The sequence below is a fragment of the Rhinolophus ferrumequinum genome, chromosome 11 (genome assembly GCF_004115265.2).
Source record: "Rhinolophus ferrumequinum isolate MPI-CBG mRhiFer1 chromosome 11, mRhiFer1_v1.p, whole genome shotgun sequence".
Classification (NCBI taxonomy): Eukaryota; Metazoa; Chordata; class Mammalia; order Chiroptera; family Rhinolophidae; genus Rhinolophus; species Rhinolophus ferrumequinum.
This window is the reverse complement of record NC_046294.1, coordinates 13,592,264-13,607,240: the sequence shown is the minus strand read 5'-3', so window position 1 is coordinate 13,607,240 and position 14,977 is coordinate 13,592,264. Positions and strand designations below refer to the sequence as shown.

Here is a 14,977-nt window from a genome sequence, read left to right as displayed (position 1 = left end):
TTCCCACTAGTTTTTTCCCCCTCTTGGAACTGAGTCCAAAATCCTCCCAGGAATTCTTAGTCTGTTTAATAAAGAGGATAGCAAAATCCCATTGTCTGGCCACATCAAGTTGGGACTTTCATCTAAAAATTTTACAGGAGAGGGACAGATGACCTTAAGACTTTTCAGCTACTGTGCCAACTCAAAATGCTCCTCCACCAACACACACATTTCCAAACACCCAAACAGCAGTTCTGGCCCCAGTTAAGACACTGAGCCCACCTCTTTACTTTCAGCTTCATCACTTGTCTTTCATGCTCGATGATCCATGGTTGTCCAAATACGCCATGTTCTTTTTCTGTTTACTCTAACTGGAACACTTTTCTCCTACCGTCTCAGTTGGATCACTTCTAACTCATCCTTCAGATCTCAGCTTTCATGTCAACTCCACTTGGAAACCCTCACGGATCTTCCAGGCTGGGGTTAAGCGTTCCCAAAGGGACTAAGCTCTATGCAATTGCCTGGTTATATCTTTAACTTTCTCATTAGTGTCTGAGATATAGATGCCTCCATCTTGTTTATCACTATTTCTCTATTACCAAGCACTGTACTTAGCTTATGGTAGATGCTTAACAGATATGTACTGAATAAATATTTTAAGAGGGAAGTGAGAAAATAAGTAACAGCCTATTGTTTATCCAGCAGTCTAAAGCAGAGACATAATGTTTGGTAGATGTAAGTGTTCCAGCAATTAGAAAAGTTCCCCACTTTTCAATACAACCTACTTCTGAAAATGCTTCATAAAATAAACGCTAAAGCTTGTACCTGAACCAATAGCTCAAAGATAAAACCAGCAATGTCATAAAAAAAGTCCCCACCATTCCTATAAAAAACTCCAATGAACTCAAAATGTAATTAAAAACAGTAAAAACTATGTTCTGGCATATATTAAGTTGGTGCAAAAGTAACCGCGGTTTTTACAATTATTAACCTTTTAAACGGCAATTACTTTTGCACCAACCTAATACAATGTTCGTTAATCGTACCAAGGCTGGTAAAGTACAACTTTTACAAAACTCAACCAAGCATGTTAATACTGAGATGGGCATAATCTAGAAAACAGATCTAAGTGTTAATATATTTTGGCCTCTAGCAGGTATCCTCCCAGTCCCATGCACTCAGAAACATTCTCATTTACACATTAGTGTAACTTTTGACTTTGGTGAGTGTATATCAGTTTCCCAGAGCTCGATCCCTTTGGGGTGAGCTAATGGATGTTCAAACTGTCCTGCCTTGCACTTCTGCACGCAGGACTTTGAGGTCTCCTAGCAAAGTCTGTCAGAAAAGGAAGACCATGACACGTGAGTCACATTACCAATATGACGAATGTTTTCCTTGATGACCTCACATTCTATTGGCCATCTTGGAGCCTGCAGTGGCGCACTACCAGAGAAAAAGCCAAAGAGATCTCGGGGTTCTCGAAGACGTGGGTTTGCTTCACCAAACTCATTATGAAGAAGCTGTCTGCTCTTGAGGTGTGAAGTCAGCATAGAGGAATCTGCCCAAGGGAACGGGAAAGAATGAACCACTTCCTTTTTCTCCTCCTTGGAACTTTACTGCCCAGCTGTAACAACTAAGTAACATTACTTAAGCACTATATTGAAATATGGGCACAGATGTGCCATCCTAGGACATGTTTCTCCTTCAAGGAGATTTAGCCCAGCATCGAAACTGTAAACTGTTAAGTTAAAATTCTGCATAGTCTATTAAATATTTAAATGTAAAGCTTTAAGAGTAAGTTAAAAGAAACTTTTTTGTTTTTTAAATCAGAGCTAATGGGGCTAAGACATTTCAACAATGGATTACAAATGAATAAAAAGTTACAGGTGTTTTATTACTTTTGTTTAGAGGCAAGAGGGAACTTTTAATTCACCCGTTCTCATTTTAGAAAAATGCTAATAAAACTTTTAACTACAGTGAGACAATCTACAAATTAAATTTCAAGTTCATAATATAACCATTCAAAGGACAGAGAGACTTAAAACAGGATGAAAGGGGGGGCAGAGGAGTAAGAATGGTCAGAAGAGAGAGAAGAAGAGCTCTTGGGAAATAGAGAATGAAAAAAAAAGGGAGGAAAAGAAAGGAAATGATAGGAAGAATGAAAATGAAAGGGGGAAGAAAAGGCTGACAACTCCTTGGTGTGGTTATTCTGATCTCTGGTGGAGAGAACAGTGGGTGAAGACGTGTTCCCATAAAGGAGTTTGAGTTTTCTGGTCCGGAAGGACATGAAATACCTCTACTCATAGCTTCTATCTGTCTGTGCAGAGTTGAAGATAGACAGGTAGGCCCTAGAAAGAGGAAGGAGGAGGCACGGTTTGTCTTAGGGATCTTTGCCTTTCTTTTTTCAGCCCTCTTTCCCCACCACTCCCACTTTGGGCCCCAGTCTTTCTATCTCTAAATCTTTTCCCCACTGTTTGGGGTGAGGGAAGTGAAAATATGGTAAAGCTGCTCAATCTCACTCATAAAGAAATGTAAATCAAAATGACAAGGAGATATCAGGTTTTTACGTAATAGGAAAAACATTTACGTTTTTTCACTCATCCTGGCAAAAGTGTAAGCAGGTTCTCTCAGAAACTGCTGGCAAGAAAGCAAATTGGGGCAGCCATTCTGGAAAGCAGTTTGGCAGTACCTAGCAGGATTTAAAATACACAGACTCTTGATCCAGGAATCCCACTGCTGAGAATTTACCTTATAGATTTTTCTCACAAAAGTTCATCAAGATACATATATCAAGATGCTCATTGCAACACTGTACAAATAACAAAAAAAATGTAAACCACCAAAGCATCCATCAAAAGGGAAGTTAAAATAATTATGACATATCAATGAGATGCAATACTATAGATTTCCTTAAAAAGAATGAGGTAGATTTTTTTTTGTGCTCATAGGAAAGGTTCTTTTTTGATTTTTATTACACAAAAAAAATCAAAGTAAAGACTGTGTATAGGATCCCCTGTGAGCAATTAAAGAGAAAAAAATATATACACACACAAGGATTTTTTTCCCCTGAAAAGAATAACAGCAGCTAGATGGGGAGAGTAGGGAGAGCTTTCAGTTGCCCTTTTGTGTTTTTTTCTACCATTTGAATGTAACTCAATCCTTCTTGCCCTTGTACATTTCCAGTTATAAAAAACATACATAATAAAATGCTTTGCTACTATAAAGATAAAAAATATTTTTTTCATTCCAATGGTCAAAACAGAAAATAATGATCAATTACACTCTAAAACTCATTCACATGGCTGTGTTAGTTCTACAAGCTGGTTTTGCACTTTTTTTTTTATTACATAAAGACTGGCAATTGTTTCTTATAAAGTTATTTTGAATGTCAGCAAATAGGGCAGGAGGAAACTGATGGGGGAGCGGTCAGCTAGAGCCTGAGCTATCCCACCCAGACCAGTGGTGTTCTTTATTCAACCTTTGCCTTTCTATTCCCTGCCAGGAGGTCTGGGACACAGAATGGGAAGAGCCTTCCAGGCACTGGGGTGAGCAAACATGTAAGATACATAACAGAAAATGGAATTGCTACATCAAGGGTTAAGGATTGTTTTAAATTTCCTAGGTATTGCCAAATTGCCTTCCTAAAATAGTCTACCTATCCACATTTCTAACAGCAGTGTACGAGAGTCTTCCCCCCATACCTTTACCTATACTAGGTACAATTAAAACATTCTTTTTGCCCAGATCTCGTAATTTAAAAAATGGTACCTTGACATTTTGATTTGTATCTTTAATTAGAGGTGAAACTGAGCATCTTGTCATAAAGCTTATTGACTGTCCATGTTTGTTTTTCTGTTAACTGCTTGCTCATGTCTTTTGCCCATTTTTCTATTTGGTCATCTTTTACATATTGATTTGTAAGAGCTGTTATGGTAAGGAAATTAATCCTTTGATGTATTTGTCACAAATATATTTATTTTCAGTTTGTTATTTTTCCTTTATTGATGGTACATTTTTCAATACAGAACTTTAAATCCTTGCTGTAAAAATTACCAATGTTATATTTTATGGCTTTGGGGTCTTTGTCATTCAAAAGTTTTAACTAGAAAAGGGACACAATCAGATTTGCAAATAAAAAAAACAATTGCTGTGTGGTAAATGCATTGGAAAGGGGCATCATGGAATAAGAGAGGAAACCAGCAGACCAATTATGAGGCTGTTTCAATAATGAGAAAAGACGGTAGAATGGACTGGGGAAGGGGAAGACATGGAGCAAAGAGAAATTGATATTTGGTTGAATATGTAGATATTGAGGGAGAAATTCAACTGCATTCCTGCCTTTAGATTCTAGAAGAAACCTGTGGAATCCCTGTGAAAAATCACTTTTGCTTAAGCTAGCTGGAATTGGTTTCCATCACTCTTATGCAGAGCCTTAACAAATATATCTATCAAAACTGAGTGAAAAGTCAATGTTTTACTCTTGACTAAAGAGTCTTAACAAAATTTCCAACAATTGGGAGGAAGATAATCCAGCATGTACAGTATTTTAATTTAAGCCTACAATCCAAAGTAGATCTAGGGAGAACATTTTTTGAGTGATGCCAGAAATAGTAGCCAAGGCTGCTCCTCTGGCTTCTCTTACATCAGGCCATGTTCTCCTGAAAACCTGGAGCATTTGCTCAAGGCAGTGAGGGCTCTGGGGCTCATACACACTGATTATTACTCACACAGAAGCTTCTTCTTTTGCAGGGGGTCTGGTATCAAATCTCTTTCCCCAAAAGAGCCAGTCAAGACGAGTTGGGGATTATTCTTCCAAGCACGCTGGTGCGTAGCAGAGTCTGGTAAACTGTCCCTCTTAGCTAAGAACAGGAAGCTTAATTAAAAGGTGCTGGAAGGCTAGTTCATCACCTCTCACATCTAAGTCAATACCAAAACCACTGCTACCAAACTCCCATCACCACAGGCCTTTACAATGAATACATCCCATTTTCCAGAGGGCTTTCACGTTCCAATTTACTTGGGTTAGACATCATTTTCTCCATTTTACAGTAAGAAGACTTGAGAAGCAGCATAGTATAGCAGCATGCTAGCTACAAGAGCAGCCAAGAGAGTCACAGCCAAGTGAAGGCTGGTACTCGGACTGGGAGGGGAGCCCTGATACCCACAGCTGCTTTGTCCTGAGGGCTCTGCTGACTCTGGCAAACTGGAAATTCAACTGTCAACAAATTAGTGATCACTTAAAAAATGAAATAGTTAATAAGAAAGTTTTACAAGATAGTTAGAAATAAAATCAATATAAAAATTTTATTTCTAAATACCAGGAACAAAGTTAGAAAACCAACATTTATAAAGATACCCTTTATAATAGCATAAAAATATGAAGTTCTATGAAAAAAGGTATGAACTTTATTGGGTGACATTAATGAAGCCCTAAATAAAATGGAGAATTACACTATATTCATAGATTGGAGAACCGGGTATTGGCAAATTCTCAGTTTTTGTGAATTTAAATTCTATAGATTCAATGCAATCTCAATAATTTTTTTAAACATCACAAGCCAATTCTAAAATTATACAAAAAGGCAAGAATAGCCAAGACACTTTTGAAGAACAAGATTGGAGGACATCTAGTTTTTCCTGATAGCAAGACTATTTTCATGCCATATAGCGTAATTAACAAAGGGTGGTACTCGTGTTAGTGCAAGGACAGACAAAAAGACCCTTGTATCTATGAACACTCAACAGAGGTGACATAACAGATCAATGGGGAAAGGAAATACCTTTCACTAACGGTGCTGGAAAAATTCATCATTAGTTTATCCAAGCATAACTCCCCCAGTTAATCAAACAATTTACTTCACGAACCCAGGAAAGGTGATGCTACTCATAATGAGCTATTTACCTTTAAAGTAGCCATAGTACTGGAGGTGATGGTACATAAAGTCTTCATAGGGATCAGGAAGAGTCTGCGAAAGGAAAGCCATCTGAGTCAGGAAAGCCCTTTCAAATAATACTGAACTCTTAATAAAAGATACACAAGCATGGTTGCAGAGGACAGTGAATCTGTAAACAAATCCAGTGAAAGATTCATGCGAATTATTCTATCTTAGGGATCAAGATCTCCAGCTAGAAAAAGCTGCCACCAGAATATACCTTCTGATTTAGTATTGGACTTCTGTGGAGTTCCTGGAGAGGGGTGTGTACCCACCTCCTGCTTTAGCTCTGTTTCCAACGCTGGGAACATGTTACTTCTGTATGGTACACTGACAACCGGTCCGCGACACGTGCATCCAGCCACAACCCCTGCCCGATTTCCAAAAGGGCGGCTGATTACAGAGAAGCAGCTAAAAAACCAGAACAGGACTACTGAAAAAACTGCCGATATTCACTACTCCTACCCTCCACTTCCGCAGCTCCCACGTTCCTTTAGGAAATCCTGCCACATCGCTCCCTTTTCTCTGCCAACTCAGCAAACAAGGTCCCGCCTGGCGGTTCCCACTATGAGGCCCGGAGGTGCACCTGAGGAATCAGGAAGGGCAGCACGTCTTTCAGCCTCCTCCTGAGGCGCCAGGACCCTTGCAGGCCCCATGCTTCCCTCTCCCTGAAGAGGGAGATGCCCACCACTAGGACGCCGCAGGAAAGTGAAAAAAACGGGGATGGAGGGAGCTGGCGAGTTGTCTCAGGGTAGATGAAAAATAAATGTCAGGAGCCCAGAGAGTGGGCTCTGAAAACCAAATTCAAAGGTTCAGGGCTTCCTGGTCTGGGAAAAGGTAGTGAAGGGAAGTTTCCAGAGGGTGGGAGAGGGATGCAGAGTTCCTAGAAGGGAAGAAAGGTCACGACTGCCTCCGCGCTCCGGTCCGACCCAGGCAGCAGGTGTGGGTGCAGCGTCTACAGGAGCAGAAAAGCCTGAACAAAGCGGGAGGCCATTAACACAGCCGGTAGAGAAGCCCAGCAGCACACGCGGCAAACAGGGACACCGCCGCATCACCGCTCCATGGTTTCCAGCTAGGGTCCCGGTAGCCTAGCAACTGCGAAACGGAAGGGGGAAGGCGGGGCGGTTGAGAGCTTCCGGGGAGCGAGGCCCCGCCTCCAAAGAGAGGGTGGTGAACCCTGGGAAAAGTTGACGACTAGCGTAGTCGCAGCACGAGCTGCTGATTCAGACTCCTTCCTTTCATACAGTATTGCAGACTAGCTTCTGGGAAATCAAAATTGGGTTGATGAGTACAAAGGCAGTAGTCTTCAACATATTCCAGACTTCTTTACTGGTCCTTAGCTTTGGATAACTGAAGTATTGCTCAAAGGGTGTTGCTCTCCTTTCACCTTGTATAGCTAGAACTGAAAAATGACTTTCTACATTGCAAAAATACAAGAAAGTATGTTAAAACCACGTATTTTGACTACTATATTATCAGATTAGAAGAAAAAAAAGCATTCTGGTAGGACAATGACAAAGGCAGTGGTGCTCTGTAGAAATTCCTACAAGTCTGGAATAAATACTGTTAAAGCTTTTGCTTTTACAGCTAATTGACGGCTTCTTATTTCCAGATATTTGCTTTATGCAATTACAATAAAAACTACCGTGTTTCCCTGAAAATAAGACCTAACCAGAAAATAAGCCCTAGCATGATTTTTCAGGATGACATCCCCTGAACATAAGCCCTAATGTGTCTTTTGGAGCAAAAATTAATGTAAGATCTGGTCTTATTTTCAGGGGAAAAAGGTATATACAAAATGGTCACCCCAATATTTGCATAATGGTTTTAAGTAAAATCCAACACAACTGGTTTGGCAAAAATTTTAAATTATATGCATATAAATATACTGGAATAAAATTCAAACTATTGTCATCTTTGGCTAACTTTATATGAATATAACCATATATATTTTACTTTTATAATCAGAGGGGAAAAATACTTTTTCAAAATGTTAACCACATTATTAATTAACAGGATTTCAGTAGGTTAACATTAGCTAATATTAGAGAGTATGAACTCCAAATTTAAGTCACACAGTTCCTTCTAGGACTAGAAGCATTTTTCTAACCCTCCCCTCCCTCAGACCCCTCACCGTACCACCCCCACAGACACAAGAGCCTGCTGCTTGCTCTTCCTTTTCTTGAGAGCTGTTCTTTAATGTTTGCACATGACTTATACCAGACCCTATTTGATTAGGAAAAACAATGAATTGACTTAAAAGTCTTGGTTACATAATCACTGAGTAACAGGTTTAGAAGAGCAAAAAGATAACCATTCAGAAGTATAAAAAAAGCTTTATTAATGCATATATACAAATTTACAAGGTCAGAAACTGGAGAAATACAAACAGCTTTAAAACAATTTGCCTTTTCTTCAGTTTAAAGTGACTTTTACCTGATTGTGATACAACAGAAAGTACAGAACAGTAAACTGCTTTTTAAATACTGGAATTTTAAGGAAAATACGTTCACACGTAAAAGGGAGCTGAGTTTCGGAATAAGGTGAAGACAATGGAGACACATCAATACATACAGTGGCTCTTGTTATATTTACTGCCACAGATGTTGAGGGGGAAATTCTCAAAATCAAAGACATGAACACCTGCTGCTGCTTGTATTGGAATTTAAATATTTCACTGAGTGTATGAAATGAATGAGCTATCAGTTCTAGAATCTGTGAGAAAGAACACACTAAAGAGTGTGGCCATCTGTCAGCACAAGGTTAACGACTTGATACACCTCAGCACTTCAGGGGTGGCAGTCTAGAGGAAGAGGTCAGAGATTCTGATAATCCCACTTAAGCAAGGTAGAACACAGAGCTGCCTTCTTAATTGCACTTGTTCTGGAGTAGAAGTTAGAGGGAGAGCGTGCCACACTAGGGACTAAGTGAGCCTCTATTATGCAGGAAAACCCTCCACTCTTTGTCAGTGAGTCCTCTACAGAGGTGTCATACTCATGAGCCACATGTAGGACACTGACGAGGTTAATGTACCTGACATGCTGAGTTTGCCCCTGGGAAAACAAAGGCAGCCAGGTCAAAGTATTCAGTCACCTCACCCTTCAGCAAAACAGAAAAAATTACGTTTCACAAACGTGAAAACTTTATGTGTATGCTCGTCAGGAAATTCGTATGGTCTCCCTCATAACATTTACAGTTTATTGACAACAGTAAAACTGGTTAAGACTCTGAACTGAATACACAGACACAAAAATCAATAATAAAAATAAAAAAATTTTTTCTTTTTAAAAAACTATGTGTTTGGAGCCATTTTCCTTCGTTTCAGTCTTGCTCGCCAATCCTCAGGAAGAGCTTCAAAATTAGCATTTCTTTCTGCCATGCCACTGTGAAAACAACACAAAGATTACTTCACTGGAAAGAAAAAAAAAAATAAAACTGCTCATTTCCTAGCAAATAAATACTTCTTTAACTGAAACAAAAAATCTGATATATCACATCTAGGTTCATGAAAATGCTTCAGGTTTCTCAGTTAAGTACCAGCATATTCTTCATCAAATTTCTTCTGATGCATCAACCCAACACACACCACACTTTATATAGTTTTATATACAGGTAGTTTTATATACATGTGCATATTTATTTTTACATATCTTCAGTAACCATTAAAGCCACACTGAAGGAATAAAATATGTTCTTGCAAAAGTTTTTCTTGGGGTCAGCCTGTGGCTCAGGCGATTAGAGCTCCATGCTCCTAACTCCGAAGGCTGCCGGTTCGATTTCCACATGGGCTACTGGGCTCTCAACCACAAGGTTGCCAGTTCAATTCCTCAACTCCCGCAAGGGATGGTGGGCAGCGCCCCCTGCAACTAAGATTGAACACGGCACCTTGAGCTGAGCTGCCACTGAGCTCCTGGATGGCTCAGTTGGTTGGAGCGTGTCCTCTCAACCACAAGGTTGCCGGTTCGACTCCTGCAAGGGATGTTGGGCTGTGCCCCCTGCAACTAGCAACGGCAACTGGACCTGGAGCTGAGCTGCGCCCGACACAACTAAGACTGAAAGGACAACAACTTGACTTGGAAAAAAGGCCTGGAAGTACATACTGGAAGTACATACTGTTCCCCAATAAAGTCCTGTTAAAAAAAAAAAAATGTTTCTTGGCTCCTAGGAGTTATGATTCTTTAAGGAAGATATATTTAACCTTCAATATACCATCAGGGACCTTTGGACCTAACATTTTTAAGATTCTTTTAATCAGTTCTATTCGTAAGACTTGATATCTCATGGCATATTCAATCATTTTAAAAATAGATTAAAATAAATTCTATCTTGGAATTACTAGAATGGCTGCACTGGATTCTTTCATAAATCTAAAATAAGCTAAGATAAATTACAAGATCTTTGTGATTTCCCCTATCATCTTGAAATAGTTTCCTATTAATTTTATCATTGTAAGAATCATTCCTCAATTCCCAGCAATACTGAAAAAGACTAAAATAATAAAAAACTGAGAAATAATGGAATCACGTATAAGGATGATGCAAAAGTGAAATAAACTGTCACTGACACCATCCCTTGATTTTCTTATAATGATGCCCAAAATAGTGCATCACCTTTCAAGGAAGTAAAAAAGAAGTCTGGAGACAACATCTTCATAGTCTTTTTTTCTTTCACAAATATTATTAGACAAACTAGAAGATGAATGCAAAGAGACAGATAGTGGCACTGTAGATTCTAATTATGATAAAATTGATCAAATAAGTAAAATCTCAGACTACAAGTTTTAAAAGAGGACCATATTCAAGATAAATTTTCTCAAATTTAAGATGGATGAGTGAATATTGTCTAAGGACAAAAAAAGAAGTATTCTCATTCAAAAAGAACAACGGTGGCTCAGGCGGTTGGAGCTCTGTGCTCCTAAGGCCAAAGGCTGCCAGTTTTATTCCCACATGGGCCAGTGCCAGATGGCTCAGTTGTTTGGAGCAAGGGCTCTCAACCACAAGGTTGTCAGTTTGACTCCTTGACTCCCGCAAGGGATGGTGGGCTCCACCCTCTGCAACTAAGATTGAACGTGGCACCTTGAGCTGAGCTGCAGCTGAGCTCCTGGATGGCTCAGCTGGTTGGAGTGCATCCTCTCAACCACAAGGTTGCCAGTTTGACTCCCGTAAAAGATGGTGGGCTGCGCCCTCTGCAACTAACAATGGCAACTAGACCTGGAGCTGAGCTGTGACCTCCACAACTAAGATTGAAAGGACAACAACTTGACTTGGAAAAGTCCTGGAAGTACACACTGTTCCCCAATAAAGTCCTGTTCCACTTCCCCAATAAAATCTTAATATATATACACATATATAAATATATTTATATATATATTTATATATATAAATATATGTATATATATATTTATATATATAAATACATATATATATATTTAATAAAAGCACAACTTCATCACCCAGTATTGTGTAACAAGAACCTGAACTATCTCATTTTCCTAAAAAGACGTGACAGGCATCTTTCAGGTTTCATGATAATGTATGACAAAATTTATTCGATAGGGTTCAGAAGTGGACAAATGATGAAAGCAGGTGTGTAGTAACTGGAGAGAAATAGATGTTTTAGGAAAAAAATCACTGGAACGACCATTTTTGGTCATTTGTGTATATAAATGACCATTTATGTATCTAAAAATTAAAATGTTTTGAATTACGAAGCAAAAATGGCTATCCTCTCCCAAATATTTTCATAAGTACTGCATTTATGGATGTTACAAGTGCAAGAGCCAGAAGTAATAAGCTGGAACCTATCAGAGGTGGGTTTGAAATCTGGCATCACTATGTATGAGGTGAGTATGTTCCAGGTTATGCATGACAACTGAGCAATTAGTTGCATTTGAAGAAATGTTGCTCATTTCTGCATATGTACTTTCAAAACCAGGAAAACAAATAAAAATTTGAGTTAGCTATGTTTAAATTCTTATTTAAATTTCTAATGAAGCTTTCTCCCCTCCTCTTTATTTGTACTTCTGTAAATTTATGTAAAGTTAATTTTAAACATAAATAAAAGGGTCTATTGGATCTAGATGGTAAATGGAGATGACAATTTTTGCAGGTATGCTAAGTGTTAAGACAACACTTTGTCTAAGATGAACAACCATGGAAGAAAGTATTACAACTCTGATAGTTCTGATTTTGTAAAAGGATAAGCTATGATTTTTATAGCTAAATACTTCTATGAATTGAACACAGCCCACCCCCATCTGTGGTCTCTTTTCTTTTACCTGACCAGCTGCTGCTGTTTCCACTCTTCAATTCGCTTCTGTGTGGTTGATTCCCGGTCCTCTTCACTGGAACTGGAGTTCTCCTCTTCATCTAACTCACGCTGGATACTCTGCCACTTTTTTACCAGGGATGGCATTTTGGTTTTACTCTTCTTCGCCTGTAACAAAGGTTACCGGTCAGAAGGCATATTTACATAAAATAAGGACATGAGTCGTCCGCATGACACCAGGATCTTTCCCTAGTGCTAAGGAATTAAGTGAACTAACTCTACAATCAAAAGAACGGAAACACAAAATAAATACCACTCTGCATTCTTACCAAACACTTGATTAAAAATCTGAACTCTGTAGATGTGGTTATTTTATGAAATATGGTTAGAAAAATTGCCTTTAGCCTTCCTAGTCTGTGGAATTCAAAACTATTGCCCTTATCTCCTCAGAATTAGTGTTCTAGTTGACAAATTTTAAATAGATGTAGTATTGACATGAAGTGAAAAATAGAGCTGAGAAACAAATGACTAGCTTTTCTGGAAAGAGCAACAAAGTCATGGCAACTATTAAATACGAAAAAAAGTAAGGAGATATATCAAAATATGAATGATAAGATTAGTTCTAAGAGGAGTTATAATAGATTTTACTTTTCTTCTTTTGGCTTACCTTTATTTTCTAAACTGTCTATAATAAACATGTACTTCTGTAGTAAAAAAATACTTGCGAAACTTGCCAAAAGTAGAACTACGAGGTTGGACAATTAAGTTCGTGAACTTGTTGCAAAGATGTTGCTAACCTTTTTTGATATCAGAGAGATTATTCATTATGAATTTGTACCAACTGGACAAACTGTTAATCAAGTTTACTATTATTTGGAGGTGCTGAAAAGGCTGTGTGAAAAAGTTAGATGACCTGAACTTTTTTTTTTTTTTAATTTTTATTGGGTAATATTAAGGAACAGTGAGTTTTTCCAGAACCCATCAGCTCCAAGTCAAGCTGTTGTTTTCACTCTAGTCGTGGAGGGCAAAGCTCACTGGCCCATGTGGGAATCAAACCAGTGACATTGGTGTTATGAGCACTGTGCTCTAACCAACTGAGCCAACCGGCTGTCCCCAGATGACTTGAACTTTTCACCAACAATTCATGGCTCTTAATTACCACAATGCACCAGCTCACATGGCACTGTCTGTGAGGGTGTTTTTAGCCAGTAAACAAATAATCGTGTTGGAACACCTTCCCTACTCACTTGATCTGGCCCCAATGACTTCTTTCGTTACCCAAAGATAAAGGAAATATTGAAAGGAAGACCTTTTGATGACATTCAGGACATCAACAGTAATATGACGACAGCTCTGATGGCCTTTCCAGAAAACGAGTTCCAGAATGCTTTGAAGGATGGACTAGGCGCTGGTGTCGGTGCATAGCTCCCAAAGGGAGTACTTCAACGGTGACCACAGAAATATTCCGCAATGAGGTACGGAGTACTTTTTCTAGGATGAGTTCACGAACTTAACTGTCAGACCTCATATAAACATGGCTTGGCCTACACCACCTTCAGGCTTCCGATCAATGGCACTATAGCAGAGAGGCCTTCCCTGACCATCCTATCTGAAATAGTACCACCTCCCAAAGACCATTTTCTGTCCTCATACACTGCCTTGTTTTTCCCCCACTGCATTTTAAACACCTAACATTTACTTGCTTATCTATCTCCCCAGCTCTGTTTCCACTTCTCCCGCATCTGCTCAGAGGGAAGCTCTACAGAAGGCAAGACTGTATTTGTCTGATTTACTACTAAATCCCATGCTCCTAGGGAGAATGCCTGACCAATGTATGTATTCAAAATATACGTGCTGACGTGATTAGTTATGTGACATTACAGAGCCACTGCATTAGACACTGATAAAAGCAATTTGTATCCCTGTGTGTTTGAAGAGGAGTAGAGCTATGTGCTTCAAAACCTGACCAGGTTACACAATATGCACAACAAGTAGGCACTCAAGAGGCAGGTGTGATTGCATGCTGTGCTTGTATGAGAAATGGGTATGTTTTTTCCTGCCTGCACTTGGGACAAACTTCTTGATTCAGTCTCCAAAGATCTGAGAAAAAAAGCTTAATATTTTTAGTCTTATTTTTTTTTTTTTTTTTTTTTAATTACTTGGCTCCCTGCTCCATAACCTATTTTTGGACTGTCACTGACAGTTCTTAACTTTCTGGGGAAATGAATGCCCATCTATCATGCTTACTTAAGACCTTCAGCTCCACATACCTTTCCACATCTCATTCTGTCCTTTCACCTACAACCTGACCCATTGCATACACACCCTCCCAGCAAACTCCAACACAGCCCATTCTGGGTTAGCATGGAAGCAACTGAGTAAAAAGTAACATAGGTTAATAATGGTCACGTGCGCACATGATTAAAAACCACAGATCTCAGTAGTCACTGTTGTTTCATTTTGACTTCTATAGGGTTTCATGAATTTTCAGCATATTTGACTCCTATCTGTCATGGTAAAATAAATTTTGTTTTAGAAGTTATGTGTTGTCTATCACATTTGAAACCATGGCTCCAGAGTTGCACTGGCTGTCTGAGCACATTTTTAATAGGAAAGCACTGCAGTCAGAGGAGTGATGATTATATGGCTAGAACTTTTTTTTGTTTAGTTTATATTAGCAACACACAAAACTCTTCAGCAAAGACTGAAAAAATATACTGGTCTCAAATATTCTTGAACATTATAAGCATTAAGTATGCATTTTACATTCTTTAAAAATTCTTGTTAATAATAAAGAG

General features: G+C 38.8%; 2 protein-coding genes across 6 annotated transcripts in view; both read right to left on the bottom strand.

Moving 5' to 3' along the window:
* Positions 1–6,994, bottom strand: part of AGBL2 (AGBL carboxypeptidase 2) — a 32,756-nt gene extending 25,762 nt beyond the window's left edge. For 2 of the 4 annotated variants that reach the window (XM_033121935.1, XM_033121938.1), the window contains exons 1-6: positions 6,499–6,994; positions 6,188–6,323; positions 5,882–5,945; positions 4,707–4,838; positions 2,274–2,327; positions 1,355–1,537 (exon numbers count right to left, since the gene is read on the bottom strand). In XM_033121935.1, coding sequence (XP_032977826.1) covers positions 1,355–1,537; positions 2,274–2,327; positions 4,707–4,838; positions 5,882–5,945; positions 6,188–6,223 — 469 coding nt within the window. In that variant the 5' untranslated portion in view covers positions 6,224–6,323; positions 6,499–6,994. Of the gene's footprint in view, positions 1–1,354; positions 1,538–2,273; positions 2,328–4,706; positions 4,839–5,881; positions 5,946–6,187; positions 6,445–6,498 lie in introns of those variants that run through there. The other 2 variants (XM_033121939.1, XM_033121936.1) reach the window with 2 other exon arrangements.
* A 1,234-nt stretch (positions 6,995–8,228) lies between these two features.
* FNBP4 (formin binding protein 4) overlaps positions 8,229–14,977 on the bottom strand; it is a 35,298-nt gene continuing 28,549 nt past the window's right edge. For both annotated transcript variants that reach the window (XM_033120268.1, XM_033120269.1), the window contains 2 exons: positions 12,190–12,347; positions 8,229–9,295 (listed from right to left, as the gene is read on the bottom strand). In XM_033120268.1, coding sequence (XP_032976159.1) covers positions 9,205–9,295; positions 12,190–12,347 — 249 coding nt within the window. In that variant the 3' untranslated portion in view covers positions 8,229–9,204. The remainder of the gene's footprint in view (positions 9,296–12,189; positions 12,348–14,977) is intronic.